Source organism: Miniopterus schreibersii (assembly GCF_964146895.1).
Source record: "Miniopterus schreibersii genome assembly, chromosome: 13".
In the NCBI taxonomy this organism is placed as follows: Eukaryota; Metazoa; Chordata; class Mammalia; order Chiroptera; family Miniopteridae; genus Miniopterus; species Miniopterus schreibersii.
This window is the reverse complement of record NC_138113.1, coordinates 16831833-16849030: the sequence shown is the minus strand read 5'-3', so window position 1 is coordinate 16849030 and position 17198 is coordinate 16831833. Positions and strand designations below refer to the sequence as shown.

The window sequence follows — 17198 nt, the reverse complement described above, 5'->3', positions numbered from 1 at the left end:
TGTTCTTACAAGATGTGTGCTGAAGATAAAGTGTCATGAAGCCTGCAGCTTATTTTCACATGGTTCAGACAAAATATAGCTAGATGAAGGGCAGATAAATAGATAAGGTGAATGTAGCAACATAGAAACAATTGGTGAATCTAGGTGAAGGAAATACAGATATTCATTGTAATATTTTTTGAAATTTTTTGTAAATTAAAAAATTTTCAAAATAAAAGGTTAGGTTGGGGAAATTCAGAAATATAAAAAATGGGGGGGGGGATGATAATACCAAGATACGTGGTCACCTTTTCACTGTGAAATCACACTAGTCATTAGCTCACTGACATTAGCTCTTTGGAAAAGTGAAAATGGTTATCTACAAAAATCCAATGGCGCTAGATAGTGAGAACTGATTGACTAATGAAACAATTATTAAATAGAAACGAATCTCAAATAAAATTGTTGCTCAGATCTCTAAGAGCCCATGTCCCTATCTATTCATTTACCAGAAATCACGACGGATACGGTTCTAGATATGAGACTTAATTTGGCCTAACAAAAGAAGTAGTTAAAAAACCCAAGTTATTAAATGTAATTCACTTAATTAAAAAGTCTGATTGGGCTTACAGATCGCTGCAGTGTGTTTAAAATGAATAATTGGAGCCTTTTAATATTTCTAGACTTTGCAGTGCTTTATCGCTAATTATAACTCATTGTTTCACGATCCTAATTATGAGAGGAACTAATGTTTCAGGTCTTTATGAAATGAGGCGAGCCATGAATTAAGACTAACAACACCGTGAAAAGAGCGCATTTTGTCCCGGGGGGTCCCCTAACCCCGGCGCCGGCGTGCAGCAGCTGTCCCCGGGGCGTGGGCGTACCTGCGACGACGAAGGACTCCCTCCACCGCGGCAGAGGCAAGGACTGGACGCCGTTGGAATAACTCCCCCTGTAGCCAGACTGTCCAGCTGCTTTCCGAACAAGGATCTTCCCTCCTGAGTTATCGAGCACACCACTAGGGAGAGAAAACAAATACTTTTCAAGAAAGACCAGAGTAAATACTGTTTGATGTGATCAACAGGATATCAAACCAGCCTCCGTCTTCATTTGAAGACAGGAAAGCAGCGAGATTCGGAAACGGTTTACCCTGACCTGCAGCCCACGCCTCGGTCACGGGGCCAGCGGGTCACCTCCCAGCTCGGATGTCCCTCTTTCTTATTACAGGACCTGACGGTTCAGTCCGTCAGGGATTTCTCTTTGCCACCACGCCTCAGATTTCTTTTCCTTGGTTTCCTCATTTCCACTAGATCGTTTCAGTAAAACTTCTTTGCTGTCAATTTTCAGCTTGGTTTAGTAACATCACAGATTGACTCCAGTTATTTCAAAGGCTGTGGTACGACGTTTTAAAAAGCAAATTATTCCTTTTATTTTGGGCCAGGGAAGGAAGGTGTGCAGCTAGATTAAACGCATTAAAGAAAGAGTCCTCAAAAACTGGAATTGCTTACTTAACTTCCAGGATTGTGAAGGTTTTGAATCCTGATGTGATGTAACTGACACATCCACCTCTTTCCTCCCGTGTGAGGCAGAGGCTCCGTCTGGCTCCTGACTTACTGTCGCTTTCACACTGTCGTTTCCTTGCCCCAGAGGTTAAAAGGGCTTTTGGGGCATTTGTAATGTACGGCACAGGGGAGCTAAGAAAGCACATAGATTTGTTTTTATCGACACCTTTCCTTCTCTCCGGGAATGAGAGTTTCCATTTCTTGCTCTCCCACCTTACGGCGGAGTCAACAACTTTCCAAACCCAACTTCCCGACGACCCAGAAGAAAAGAAAGCGATGATAATAATACTTGACATTTAAAGCACTGACTTGCTTTAGAATCATTCCCAGATACCAGCGATTTTCAACCGGCGTGCTGCGTGCGCCAGGCACACTGTGCCACAGGAGTTTTTAGGACATGCGATCCCTGACTATTCAGTCAGGGGCACCGACCTCCTTTCCCTTAGACTGTCAAATAAAAAAATGACAACAGCCAACACAGCAGTAGCTGTTCATTGTGAATGTGTCAAAATTATACCAATTTTTTGGTCAAATCGGCAAAAAATAGAATATATTTTTGGAGTTCCGCAGGATTTTAGTCATTGGTTTACGTGTGCCGTGAGATGAGAAGGGCTGAAAGCTGCTGCTGTGTATAGCATCTCCCTGGGTCCCCTCAGCAAACCTGAGTGCGGAGCGGAGGGGACGCTGTTATTCCCAGTTCACGGAAACAGACTTAGGCAGGTTGAGTGACTCCAGATTTGGTAATTCATAAATGCGAGGCAGAGATCTGACCTCAGGTCTAATTGGCCTGGAATCCCGGGTCTGTCCCACTGGTCACAGATGCCTCTCAGGGTTCAAAAGCACAGGACCTCCGGGCGCCAACTCCTCACGTCTTTGGGACCCTGCCCTCTCTGCTCCCGGGGGCTCGCAGAACCGGTCACCTCACGGCCAGCGCAGAGGCTGGTCTCGGCCTCCCCGACAGACCCATGATTCTCTCGCACGCTCTCTGTCCGAGCTGCTCTTTAGCTCTGAGAACCTGCTTCCCGCACCTGCCTCACTCGGTCCCTGACATCTTCCCCGCAGAGCTTGACACGACTTACCTAGGCCCCTGCTAACAGCGCCTTAAAACCCTGCCTCACATTGAGCCTCTGGTTTTATTTGGCCTGTGCTATTTCCTAAAAATGCCTTGAGTTAGTTTCGTCTCCCAGCTAGATCGGAAGTTTTCTTCTGGGAAGGACGGGTTTTACGCTTCTGCCTTAGAAGGCCTGTGAGCCGTGTGCGGGCTCCGCTTTCCAGAGCCAACTGGTAAACGTCAGGATTGTGGGAACTGGTTCATTTCACACCGAGAGCTTGAAATCAGACGCGATGGGAGTATGTATACCACAGAAATTGGTAAATCAGCAACCCCGACCTTTTTGGAGAGCCGGTTGTTAAACATTTACCAGCGCACCACTGGTGTAGTGGAAACTTCTAATTATTAAAAAAAAATGATTCTGTCATCCCTTTACTTATAATTAGTACGGAAAATAAAAATAATTTCCAGTTTTTAATTTTCCCCCAGAGAAATGATTCTGCTCTTGGATTTATATTCCACTGTACTGAGGAAGTGTGTGTGTGTGTGTGTGTGTGTGTGTGTGCGCGCGCACTTGCTCGCTGTAGCTGCCACTCAGGGTGAGGAAAGGGGGGCTGTGCTGAGCTTTCCTCAGGCTGTTTGAAAGGCAGGTGGAGGCTGCTGATATCCCCTGTGAAGGTTACGTAAGACTGAAAACCCAGACTGTGGGAGAGGCGCGGATGCAGACCGATTGCGTTCCCATGAGATGTTCTGGTTGTAGAAGAGGGCGAAGCCTCCTCTTGTGGACGTAACTGAAGGACGCAATGTCCCCAGACATTGTCCTAGAGAAGGCAGATCCTGGGGAGGTCCGCGCTTTGTGCTCCAAAGTCGAAACCCCCTCACACTCTCAATTTGTACACTGAGCAGTGCTGAGACCCCCTGTTCTTACGGAAGTGTGTCACCTGGGCTCTGGGCTGGCAGGCCTGGACGTGGGTCCTAATCCTGAATGTGTAACTAACTAGCAATCCAATTAACTTCCCTATGCCTCAGTCCCCTTCTAACCAAGGGGGTGCTAACAGCAGTCTCCTAGGGTTGAGGCGATGCTAACAGGAGAGAGTCACAGAGGAAGGGATTACCGCCATTGTGATGACATCTTTGGTGAGGTCAGATTAACTCGTGCGGCTCTGTCCTGCGTAGGGAACACGGGAAGGCAAGAGAGTGCCCGCCAGTGCCGTAGGAAGCCAGTGCCAACCATCTGGGGTCACAGATGGAGAAATACAGGCGATCCTAAGACAGGCTCAGCCTGGCCACAGAGGTCAGAGCCTGCAGACGAGGCGGGAGAGGGCCGGCACGGTGGCGCTGTGCGGGACGCCACGGCGTGCGGACTGGTGTGTGCGCACATGTGTGCAGGCACGTGTGGGCGGCACGCGTCTGTGTCCGTGCACATGCAGGCGTGTGGATTTATGTGCCTCTTTCTTCCGTCATGAAACTGACTTCAGAGTGAAAGCAAAATATTTTCCTCCCACAGCCTGGAGTTAAACAGCCTTCGGCGCTGCTGTTCTGAAACCTTCTCTGCTTATCCCGAGGGGAGCCTCCGTTCACTGCTCACAGTGAACCATCAGGTGGCTCGTCCCCCCTGCAGGGGTGGGAGGCAGGAGCATGGCCAACATCCACTGGTAATGCTTACATCTTATTTACACATAGATTTTTTTTTTCGTTTCTTACTGCTTCTCTAAATTTCAGAGACCCTGCCGGCTAGGTACCTCGAAAGGGAGTGGATTCTACATCTTCCCCCCTCTCTCTGGCAGAGGTGCAACTGAACAACCAGCTGACTGGTGTGCCAGGAAGGAAAGGGAGAGAGAACCAGAAGCCCGAATAATTCAGACGCTTCATCAGGATCCAGCGTCCAAGTCCCGACGCGGGAGCCACGTCTCGGTGCAGTGCCGGGCAGTGGTTAGGAGCGTGTGCGGGGCCCTGACGCGGCTTCGAGGCCCTGCTCTGACGCTCAGCCTTAATAGTGCGGCTTTAGAAAAGCTGTTCAACTCTAAGGTGGATACTAGCAGTAGATACCGCATAGGGCGACTGTGAGGTTTAAATGAGATAACAGAGGTGAGGTGCTCGACACAGACACAGTAACCTTAATATCAAAGATGTCAAGTAAAGAGACTTTCCTGAGCTTTGATTCCAAGCGAAGAGCAAGAGGGGCGAGGGCTCTGCGACGGTCACTGTTGTCTCTCTTCATTCAGGCAGTGAATTGCTTAGTCCATGCCACGCCTCCTGTCCTCCTGCCTGGTCTCAAACCAACAGCTGACCAAGCAGACCACCCCCCCGTTCCACTATCTCGGGCCATCGCCACAGCTGAGACATTTCTTCTCCAAACGTCTGGGCCTTAGTCTCAACCCTACTACTTCCTTGCTCAGCACATACAGGTGGGACAAAAAGTGCTTTACATCATCAAGAACTCTGGTTTCCTTGTTACGAATGTCTTCATTCAGGCACAAAGAGAGGTCAGTCGTCCTATCCACAGAGCACTGTGAGAGGAGATCCAGGACCACGCGCGGCTCCTGCAGAACCTCATGGGGTAGGGGTGCCAGGTGAAATGCAGGGTGCTCAGTTAAATTTGTACATTTTTGCTTGCGACATCAGGCCACCCTGCCCTGGCTCCCTGCCCACACCATGACTGCTCGCTGTTGCGTAGCTCGGAGCCACCCACCTGTGAACCGCAGCAGCACACAGGCTGGAGAAGGAAGCGTAGGCGTCCGTGCCATAAACGCGGTACTTGGGGTCTTGGCATCCTGCTGGACATTTCACAATGAACTCAGGATTGAGTATCTTTCCAGCTTTGACATCACAGTTGATCTGAGGCACAGCTGAGAATATAAAATGAGGTCAAAATTACACCTTGTGGTATCAGCTTACATGGGGTGACTCTGTTAGGTCATAACTGTTCATTTAGTTAATCGCTAAAAGCCAGAGCCTGGCCTGACCCTAGATCCCTTCCATATAATGAAAGCAAAGACGTAATTAATTAGGACATTCCTCAGACCAAACAAACAACAGAGACCATCCATTGCATATAATGGCAAGAGAGCAAAAACTAAAGGCTCATTCCTGTATTTATCTGGACAACCAATTAATTGAAGAGGACTCCGGGAAATGATCCACTTCCAGTGACCAGAAATATCACCTGGAGTCAATGGCTGGAGAGCCCTGGTTTTTCAGATGCATTGGAGCTAGCCCAGGGGAAGGGAAAACTCTCAGACAACCCTGTAGGAGGAAGGAAAGCTACCCCAGGAAAGGCAAATGGGAGCATGGGTCTTGGGGTCAGGACTGGCCGGGACAAGGCTGGCCTGCTGCAGCTGAGGCTCTGTGCAGGAGCCCACGGGAGGAGTGGGCCAGGCAGGGCCAGGCCAGGTGGAGGAGCTGGAGTGCTTGTGTTCCATGTGGGATGTGGGGCGAGATGGAAGGTCTTGGGACAGGGGAGGTAGAAAATGAAAGTGGTCTTTTGTCTTGGTTCCAGAGGATGGGTCCTAGATCCATGAGATGGGCGTGATCTTTTCTCATCTGGCCCAACACGTGGTGGGAAGCTGGGAGCTCCCTGCCGAGCACCCAGGGGAAGCTCATCCATTCTTCCCTCCGTCCTTTCTGGCTTCGTGACTGCAATTGCCAGGCTAGTGCTGTCCAGTATAGTAGGCGAGTCTCCTGGAGCGGAAAGCTTGCTAGGGGTGCGGTGGGGAGATGCTCTAACGGCAGGACCTACAGGGAAGTTCGGCTGCATCTTCCCTGAAAAGATTTTCTCTCAAAAACTCCTGAAAGAAAAGGTCTCCCAGATGACACTATCCTGATGCCCTGCGAGCTGGGAATGTATTCCGTTCTGGGCCCTGCTCTTCAGAAGGGACTTGGAAGCATGAGCACAGTGCAAGGAGTAAGCAGGCTCCGGAGGGGCCTGGGAACTACCGGATGAAGGGACGGCTGGCAGGAATGGGCCGTGTGCCCTAAGGAGAGAGAATTGGGAGGCAAGTGACAGTTGTCTCCACAAGAAGGACTGTTGTGTGCTGTGTCACCAGAGGGCAGGGTTAGAACTCAAGGGTAGACTTTCTATGGAGGAAGGTGTGGCCAAGAAGAACCTTCCTAGCAATAGCATTTGGCCTTGGAGGAACCGTGAGCGGTGACAGGGCTGGGACTGTGGGAGCAGGGGCCGCAGGGTTGAGGAGGGGCTTCCACGGTGGGCGGGGGTAGAAGCAAAGCCCCGCCCAGCGCCAGGAGCCTGTGATTATGTGCATGTACATGGATGCAGGATCTCTGCCAGGCCACCCACCCTCTAGCTGGGTTACTGAGATGGCCTCAGAGCTGTTAATGGCTTCCAGCTGTATCCAGAAGGCACACTCATTTTTTTAACCCTTACGTACCTGAACGGGGCAGCGTTGCATTTCATTCAGACTGGAGAGAGCTGAAGTTGGAACTCCCTCTCTTTCCTTAACTGCCCCTCCCAGCCCATCTCTGCCACTTGGGGCTGGGCCCGCATGGAAGCCCTTCTCCTGGGAGCCCAGGGGCTGAGTTTGATCACAGGCTAAAACAATTTGTGGTCTACATTAAGAAGTGGAGCCCTGTGCTTAAAACAGTTCTGTGGTTTCAGTCTTCCCACCACAGGTTGCCTCCTCTCCAAAGTTGTTTTCTTTTTATCTTTCATTCTTTTAAACCCTGATGCTCAAGGCTACATTTACTATTTTGAGTCTTACGGTATTTTTTTTTTTAAAGGCAATTTGGGGGCTGAAGATGCCAGTGTAGTCTCTCCTTAAGTTCGTTAGTTGTTTGATCCCTGGGTGTAGCTCAGTGTGTTCAGCTCTCCTCCTGTCTGCAGATCACTTGCCCACTCCCAAAGGCATCTCCTCTCCTCCCTTAGATGGGAAGAAAAGGAAAGCACTCCTTCTTGGTTCCAATTTATTTGAAATTGGAGGTGACAAGCCCTATAAACTGGGGCTCAATTTGGATGTCACTTTGGCTCCCTAAGATTTTGGATCTCCTGGCAGGCCAACCCACATCTTCCAAAGTGGAGTAAATGGCTCTATCTAGAAGCTTACTGTATGAGTTTAACTAATGATTAAACCTATTGAAAGACTTCAGGGTGAACTCAGATGCCCTGACTCTAAACCCAAAGCTTTCCCAGCTCCGCCTGGCTGCCTCTTCCATCACCAAAGACGAGGAGTGAAACTGCTGCTTCCCTCCTCTGATGCCACAGGGCTTTTCTGAATGAAGATCACTGGCAACCACCAGTGGGTGAATGCGGGATATGTCTTAAAAATAGGTTGTGTGTATGTGTGTGTGTATGTGTGTATGTGCGTGCATGTGCGTGTGTGTGTGTGTATGTGTGTGTCCATCTGTGCATTTATCCAAACACCTGCAAGGCAACCCTTCTAGCATAATTCTTGCAGTGTTTTCCTGTTATTTCTGAGAACTGCTCTGGTAGAATTTACTTAACTAAAAATCTTCAACAGAGAGGGTTCACCTCCCTTCTCATCCACACATTAGAAGAGGGCTGGGAGGTTAATCCTCTGCCGTTTTCATGGTCAGAGAGAGGGCACCCCCCCAATCTGTATGGAGAGGACACTGTGGGCACCAGCTGTCCAGAGCAGGCGGACACTGGGAATTACTGACAAGTTGCTATAGCTACAACCTGCGGACCTACTCAAGAAGCTGTATGCATGTTATACCCAAACCCTATAACCACAGAGCTGTGTATCTCTTCATCAGGGTCCAATACACGAAAGAACCAAGTCCCAGAACAATGGCCTCTTCACTCCTGAGGCAGGTCCTCTGGGAACCATCCATCCTTTCAAGGTTGATTGCAAAAATCTTTCCCTGCCTTACAAGGTATTCAGGTTAACTTGTTGGAGAGAACTATGTGAATTAAACATTGTACATTTCACCCCAGGTTAAGGCTATTTCAACAGACTTCAATAGAACGAAAATATTTCAGAACGTAGCTTCACTGCCTGTGGAAAACAGCTTGCTTTTGTGTATCCTGCTGATTGTTGTCTTCATCATCTAGATTTTCTGCTCAGAAAACTCTCAGCGCCCACCTTCTAAAGAATGGAGCAGAACAAAGTTCCTCAGACTGGCAGTGCCTGGTCCAAACCCACTTCCCAGCTGCATCTCCCGTGATGCCCCGACACTTAAACAAAACCACTGTTCCCAAGGTCATCTGCCACGTGCTTCCTGTGATATCTGGGCTTCGTCCACCTAGAGAGCCCTCCTACTCACCTCTGCTTACAAAAAATTCTACTTATTTTTCCTGTCCTTCCTTGGACACCCTTTAATGAAACCAGTATGGATCCTGGTATAGTGGTTTCCTGTTGTTCATTTGTCCATCCATCCAACAAATACCTAATGAGCACTAAGCTATCTTCATGGTGCTTTGGTTTGGTTGGGAAGACAGGCTGTATAAAATAGATCTTATAGTCACGCGTGGTAAGTGTATAGTTGAGGAGGTGTGGCACACACAGGAGCCACCTAAACTAGATTTGCGTGAGTGCTGGCAGTGGGAGTTGGGTCCAGGAAGGCTTTCCTTTGCATGCATTTATCTTACACGAGATTGGATGCTCACTGACGTCAGAGACTTTGCAGGATGGAGCGAGTTAATCATCTTGGCTCTGACCTGTGTAACGCTGCCTCATCTGAACCCACTTTGGAGTAAGGCCGTTGCTTCTGGACTCTTCCAGGGCTTCCTTACAAGTAGAAAAGCTACTGAGGCGATTTTACAATTTAATAAATTTTCCCTCTCTAGTGCAGATACTCTGCCAGGCAGGGATTGTTCTAGAGTCACTGGTTGACATAAATGATGTGGGAACGCTTGATGGGTTTATTACAGTGTGTGCTGAGAGGCTCCTGACTTGGAGTAGGACATTTTCTGAATGTGTAATCTACACGTACCCGAAGTTAATTCTTAAAATGGTAGGGTGTCACGACTGCCTCAGGAGCAGAGTGATATGAACACACCTCAACCCTTCAATCGTTATGTGGAGCCTTCGGCAATCAAGAGAAATGCAGCCACATTTTGGCGATTTGTTGGAAACTGCTTGAGTGGGTCTGTGCTGAGTAAATCTACCACAGAGATGTCCCTGGGGAAGGTCAGATCTGTGGCTCCAAAACATATCAGGAAAATGGGAGCCTTGAAAAAGTCACCTCTAAAGATAAACTTGATGAAACACTCATTTTGTGCAGAGAGGTAAACTTTTCCGTGGACTGCACAACGGGTTAATTTATTAAGACGTTACTTTATGGTTATTCTTATTTTTTTCCCTTTATTATTCTAAGAAGGTAGCCAGGCTTTCATGTTCTCAGGGGGCCCCCCTAAATGTTCTAGACTGCACAAGGCATCCAGGGGCTGGGGCAGGGAGGGAAGAAGACCCTGTAATGATGGAGTTTGACCCTTTCAGCCCCTGGCAACTGGCAGTGTGAAGTCAGACTTGATTCGATTTAGAAAAGCAGGCGATGTGATAAGCCCAGTGTGGTGGAGTAAAACTGTACCCAACACAACCGTGTCTGTGAAAAGGAAACGTTAGCTTGGAACAAACAGTCACATGCCGGTGGCGGGAGTGGAGCTGTGAGGACGCGTCCCATTGTTTTGCCTTTGCTTTTCCCTCTGTAAAACCCTCGTGACAGATTCCTTGCAGCATATACCACCTCCTAGGTCCAAGGGTCACCCCACGGAGATAAGCAATGGCCATGGGGGTCACTGGGAGTCAGGAGAAGACTAAAGAAATGGGAGGAAGGAAAAGGTGATGTAAGGAAAAGAAGAGGAAGTTGGGAGGAGAGAAAGAGACACGACACTCACCCAAAACCACAGCAACTCTACGCGGGGACAGAACAGAGCCTTGGGACGGCGCGTGGTCCAGGCCACGCCAAGGAAGGCGCACCCCGGGTCCCCCCTCTGTTTCCACCACACCGCTTCTGCTTTATTTCCCATTCATTAGCCCCTGATCATCCAACGCCTTCATCTACCTCCAGGCGGGATTGGGACAGTGTCTAGGGTCGAACCTCACACGGACCCGAGTTTCAAGTCTGGCTCTGCCAGCTGGTTGGGCCATATCGTGGGCGGTAGATCCTCAAAGGCTGAGAGCAGTGCCATATGTGTAGTTGGGGTCACTGAACTGACCACTGACCCAAGCGCTCAAGTTGCCTCCTCCTCGGTATTTTACCTTCAGCCCTCTGGGTGGCGAGGACTTTTAGTCTTAAACAAACACGGGAGAAAATTGAGGGCTGGCTAGAGGGGGTCAGAGGCCACTGAGCAGAGCCTGTCCACACTCACGCTTCACACTCCCACCTTGAAGCTGCCCTCACCTTGGTTCTCTCTCTAGTCCACCAGTTCTCAAATTTTACTGGGCATGGGAATCCCTTGGAGAGCTTGTTAAAATAGATTGCCGCCCTCCCCCTTCCCCCTCGAGCTCTGGATGCAGGGGTCTGGGGTGGGTGGGGCAGAAGGTTCCAGGCGATGCTGATGCTGCGGGCCCAGGAACACCCTCTGAGAACCACTGACCTAGTTCGTTTCACACTGAAGCCAAAGTGATTTGTTTAAAGTGATTTGCTTTTATGATTTTGCTTTTCTGCTTAAAACCCTTTAGTGGCTCCTTTTGTAAGATATATTTTGAGGTGTCAACTGTAAGAGTAAAATGATCCATAAATACTTACCTCCAGAAGGAGTCAGAGGTGTCTAGGTCTACTAGAGACGATTGTGAGGTGTGTGTATTTATCTCTCAAGGAGATAAGAGAAGTTGTAATTGTTCTGTTTTCCACTTTACTGTATAAATCTGTGTGAAATTCTTGGTAGACACTTTCATCCCACCTGTACGTGGGTGTAAATCTGAAACGCTCACTCACTAATAAATTGTGTTCTCTCTCTTTTCTCTTTATATGTTGGTACAAAGGGTTTTTTTTTTCTATGGCAGGATTGTTTTATTTCTCGAACACACCCCTATTCATTTTACTCTTTGCCAAACCACTGTGCCACCTAGGCTGATGCAATTAAATTATCCACCCCTACGCTCCCCACCCCCCAGGAGCCTGGGATTAACTGAGAGAATGGTCTGCACAAAGAGAGAGGCAAACACAGAGAGAAGCAGAGCTGCTGATTCCTGAGGTCTTTACATCTGGGGGATGATCCCAGTGAGTTCTAGCTATTGTCCCTGCCTTGGGTTCTGCAAGTGACCCCATATCCTGCCTAATTCCCTTTCATTGCTGAAGCAAATTGGCCCTGGATTTCTGCTAATTGCATCCAAAATAACCCGCACTGAAACACTCCCTGTTGCCTTCATGATGAAGTCCAGATTCCTGGACACCGTAACAGTAGATCTTCAGGATCTGGCGCCTGTTTATCCCTCCATCTCTTATCTCAACACATTTACCTCCTACTCTATATTTCAGTCATACTTACCTACTTTTTTTTTCTTTTTAGCTCTTTCTACTCTTCAGGACTTGAGCGTGCAGTTTTCTCTCTGCTGTGGCACTCTTTTCTCCTTATTGCCTGGCCAATTCCTATATGGCCTCCAGATATCAGTGTGTCACTTTCTCCAGGAAGCCCTCCCAGACACACAGCTGTTTCTCCATTTTCTCAGAGTACCTTTAGCTCCTGAGTCCTGGTACTTACATAACACATCGTAATTGCCCGTTGACTTGTCTTTCTTCCTCCCTAGGTTTTGAGCTTTCTTAGGGCAAAGGCTAGGTCTCCATTGCTGTTGTATCTGTGTGTTTAAATACAGTACCCGGTGCTTGGCTGGCACCTAATAAATGCGTGTCAGATGAATGAATGATGTGCCTCCCTTGTCATCACTCACCCCGGTGGCAGATTGACAACACTGAGTGGAAAAAAATGAAAATTACTTTGGCCTCAAGTTATAGACTATAATTTGGAACTATCCCCAAGGTAAAGAATCAGATATTGCCATGGTTTGGGACTATCCTATTACCTTCATTGTATCTTTTCCCCTTTTATTTAGTGATTGTGCCAGAGTTTCTAATTAGAGAAAAAGGCCTCGTGCACTTATTGATTCAAATGTGCTGCTTTTGAATCGCTGGGGAGATTTTGAGAAGAAAGGTAGAATTCAGCATATCAGAAATTCAATCCATGTGAGATCTCTCAAAGAGGTTTGCCCTTGGGTCACTTAGCACAGACTTTCTTAGTCACTGAAAACTGTTGTTATGGTAATCATGGATTTTCGTGATTTCTGTGTATGAGTTAATGAAGACAGTGGAAACAACCCAAAGGAATTTATACTTGGGTGTGCATTTGTCTCCATATTAACCCGATCATTGTTTTGAACACACATCTGCCCCTGGGCCGATTCTCTTGGCTCTAGGTCCTGACAGGAATAAATAAACAACGGATTCCTTTTTAGTGTTTCAGGCTAGGAGGCTGTGGATGGCCGCCCTCCTGGTCTCATTTCAACAGGAAATCCCACATGGCGCGCACGAAGGAGCAGAAGAAAAAAAGAATGGTGTGTGAAGCAAATCTCTCTCTCTTGTTTCAAGTTATGAATGTTGCTGATTTCAAGGCACCTAAATGTAATGCCTGGGAGGAAGTTTCGGTTGTGGAGAGCGCAGAGCTCTGACCATAGCCAAGGCCCTTCTTGTATGGGCCTCTCTACATATGCCTTAATCAAGCTTCCACCAAGCCCACGAGTCTGGCTCCAGGCAGGCGCTCCCTGTGCTCACGGCGTTTGGTGTGAGATTTCCCACCCGGGTCCTGTCCTGTCCTGCTATTATTTCCCATCATCTGTCCTCCTTTCTTTCCCAGCAGTGTGGGTGCTTGTCCCACCCTCCCTTAATGACGCCAACAGTGTTTAGGCCGCAGTGGTACTTGGACTTTCTGGACTCGTCTTTAAGGGGAGTGGGTATGTGCCTTCTCCAGGCCTCCCCACTGACGGGAATGGGAACGTGGTGGACGAAGCTGGGGGGCTGTTTAGACAGTGGCCTGGGGCCACACTGAGAAAAGCCAAATGACAAGGAAGAGGAGCCTGGGTCCCTGAAGACTGTGACGCTTCCCTGAAAGCCCAGGCTGACTATGTTTACAGGAGAGGGAAAGAAACTTCTGTCTTATTGAAGCAACTGTTATTTTAGATGTTCTGTTATCGAATCTTAACTGATATACCACCCCAAAAACAAAATTTAATTTTCCTCTTTCCATGGAGTGGGTGTGAAACCTCATGGGCTTTTCTGGGAAATTGACCTTCTGATTCCAGGCCATGCTGGAAGGCGGGCAGCTTTGCTGGACCTTTGCATTGGACAGGCTGAATTTTCTGGTATGGGGAACTGGGACATCGTTTCGATGGCAGGAAGATACCGACTCCAGCTTAGCCATAGAGACATAGTGTTGCCTGGTCTTTGTATGTGTATTTTGAATTTTTCTAGTGTAATGGAACCACATATCTTTCACCCTAAACTCAGGACTCCTGTCTCAAATGCTTTTTGGAATGGGGTAGGTGATAAATAAGAATAATTATTAATTAGTCTGAGTGCAGAGTAATTGAGATAAGGGAAAAAAACAAAACCAAAACAACCTTCCAGATTATCTAAAACAAGTACAACAGCCCTCCTCCTGGGAGAAACAAGCCTTATGTCAGTGAGGAATTAGTTTTACTTACTGAATTTAGGCCTTTTAGTCTTCTTTGTCATTTCTTTATTTGAATGTATTCCAGTCACCAGCAAAACTACATGAAGAAAATACAAAATAACTAATCAATATTATTTCACCCACACACTTCCTCTCTCTTGACCTTGATACTTGCTTTGATCACATATTAGAGTATTCTCATTAGTTAAACTAATTTTCCCTTATATTAAGGTTAAGAAATAAGATATATCTCTTGTATGCTTGGCCTCTGTTGAGAAAGGTCTCTTTAGAAATGCCTTTCGGATGCCAGCCTTTGTCTGGCTGTCTTTACATTTCAACACACCAACCCCGCCGGCTCCATTCTGCAAAGGAGGGGCCCCGGTCTGCTTGGTCCCAGGGGTGAAGGACAGAGGCCGATGAGCACTTCTCGTGTTCTTTCCTCCGTGTCACACTGAGTTTCCAAACGGCCAGAGAGCGGCATGCTCAAGTGTGTGCGTGTGTGAGTGTGCACATGAGAGTGGGACAGAGGGAGGGGAGATGGAGGGGCTATGAAAAAGCCCCAGAGAAGGGCTGTCTGGGAAAGGAAGCCAAGGGGACAGGTGACTGGGAGCAGAAAGAGACTGGTCACAAGATCTGAGGTGTGACCTGAGTGTCCCCAGGTGGTCCATCCAGAGCCACAGACAGCATTTGGATGCTGTTCTCAGGAAGTGTAACAATAGGGGGAGAAGAGGGAACCTCTTTATTCATTTTTTTAAAAAATTTAAAATACATTTTTATTGATTTTTTTTTTTTTTTTGAGAGAGAGAGAGAGAGAGAGAGAGAGAAACATCAATTGGTTGCCTCCTGCATGAACACGGACGGGGAATTGAATCCACAACCTGGGTATGTGCTCTGTCCAGGAATCAAACCAGCAACCTTTCAGTGCAGGGGACTACACTCAACCAACTGAGTCACATGGGCCAGGACATTACCCTTTTAAATTTAAAGCCACATTACTGCCCGGCCGGTGTGGCTCAGCGGTTGAGCATTGCCCTACGATCCAGGCGACTGCAGTTCGATTCCCAGTCAGCACGCAGGAGGCAGTGGATCAATGAGTCTCTCATCACTGGTGTTTCTATCTCTCCCTTCCTCTCTCTGAAATCAATAAAATAAATAAATAAAGTCACATTACCAGTTTAAGCCTCATGTTTTTAAAAAATAACTGACAGATTTTTTTCTTATTGCCAAAATAATACATGTTCCTTGTAGAAAAATGTAAAGAACACAAAAAGCAGTATAGGAAATATGGATGAACACAAAAGTGTATTTTCAGTCTTTTTCTATATGGATATACATATTCATATGGGTACTTTCAAATGAATATAATCATGTTCATTCTGTTTACAATATTTTAGAACTTATTTCTACTTAAGGATACATACAGGCATTTATTGGTCATCTAGTGTTACTCTTACAATAATTTTAACTGCCTATAAATATACATACTATTTGCATATATCATAATTTAGCCAAATTCCCAATTTAACATAAATAGCTTCATCTTTGCACTGATCCATTATTATTTCCTTCAAACAAATCTCCAGATATAATTTCTTATCTGAAAGCTATGCCCACTTAACATTTTTATTTATATTATGAAATTTTTTTATTGGCAAAATTCTCACTTCTCTGTACCTATGCTAATCCCACCAGTAGACAGCAAAGCAAGGTTTTTCCTCCCAAAGGGCTGGTCAGTTCTCTACTCTTCCCTCTGCAGGCACCCCCTCTCCTTATCCACTCAAAAGGGGTACTGCTTTCACTTACCTCCATTTAAGCCACTTTTCTGAGAAACCTACTTTCTGGGTAAGGTTAGGACTCTGGAGGTGACCATGAGGCAATAGAATAATCGAAATAGGCATTCTCCTCCCTAGTTTTTGCGTTTGTTTTTTAGCAGAATACAGAGCCTCAATTGAGGCCTAACTGGACTTAGAAATTCTTGAATTAGAAACTATCTTTAGAGTAAAAAGAGGCAATGTCTCCAAGTGTTTGTTATGGAAACTTTTTATTTATCTTATGATTCTCCAGCTAATCTGCCAATGATGCAGCCACTGAATTATCCCCAGTTTTGACAACCAGCATTAGCTGAGGCCGGGATGGTTGACATATGATGTCCTGTGAGAACAGAAACATGAAAGGGAATTCAGTGAGACCCAAACTGCAGCCAAGCAGAATGAAGGCAGACATTTTTGTAGGTGGTGTTTACTTCTGGGGTTTGGGGGGTTGTGAGCTTCCCAGAGGTCTAATTTTTATAGTAGCCTCTGTGTCATTTAACGCTGCAGAGGCCACATTTTCATTTTATAGACAAAAATAAATAACGAATCCTTGAAATTTTTTTTTTTTAAACAAGTACAAAGTGAATATATAGAAAGTAAATGATACAAGGTGAGCGAATGGAGTAAGTGAAATAGTAATAAATTTGGGTATCCATTTTTTGTGGAAAACCAAATCTTGTCCTGAGCCTGTGTGTCTGTGGCAAGTGATTTATAAGCCCTGGTATCACTAGGACTATAAATATTTCCGTAAGACCATCCCATCACCTGCATTTGCTTACCCAAGACCCTCCAGGCTGAGAACATGCAGAGCTGGGTTCAGTTTTACAGCCACGGCTAATAAAGTCATTATTTTCCATGGCACACAGAGGCCAGCCCCTGTCTTCCATGCTTGTTAATTAAAGCTCCCCAGGGGTCACTCCTCAGGGGGAGGGCTGATCAATAAGGCTGCAGATGTGCTTGTGCCCTGGAGAGAGCTATCTTTCCTTATCAGCAAGACTCCTCACATTGAAATGGTGAATTGGATGTTGGACTTGGGTGAGAGAAAAATCAGTCTTGTGCCCCTTTCCTTAGGAAGCCAGTCAGAGCGCTGAAATGCTGACGCTCACTTCACAGTACAAAGTGAGACCCAGGTGAGAAAGCCAGTCCCTCCTGGGGGAGCAGTTCATCCTCTGGCTCTGAGGCCATTAGTCTCCAGGAGCCTTGAGGGAATG

At 47.0% G+C, this 17198-nt stretch overlaps 1 protein-coding gene across 2 annotated transcripts in view; it reads right to left on the bottom strand.

The window, feature by feature from the left end:
- VIT (vitrin) overlaps positions 1–17198 on the bottom strand; it is a 76346-nt gene that overhangs the window by 40448 nt on the left and 18700 nt on the right. For both annotated transcript variants that reach the window (XM_081156635.1, XM_081156634.1), the window contains exons 3-5: positions 14208–14273; positions 5285–5441; positions 864–997 (exon numbers count right to left, since the gene is read on the bottom strand). In XM_081156635.1, coding sequence (XP_081012761.1) covers positions 864–997; positions 5285–5441; positions 14208–14273 — 357 coding nt within the window. The remainder of the gene's footprint in view (positions 1–863; positions 998–5284; positions 5442–14207; positions 14274–17198) is intronic.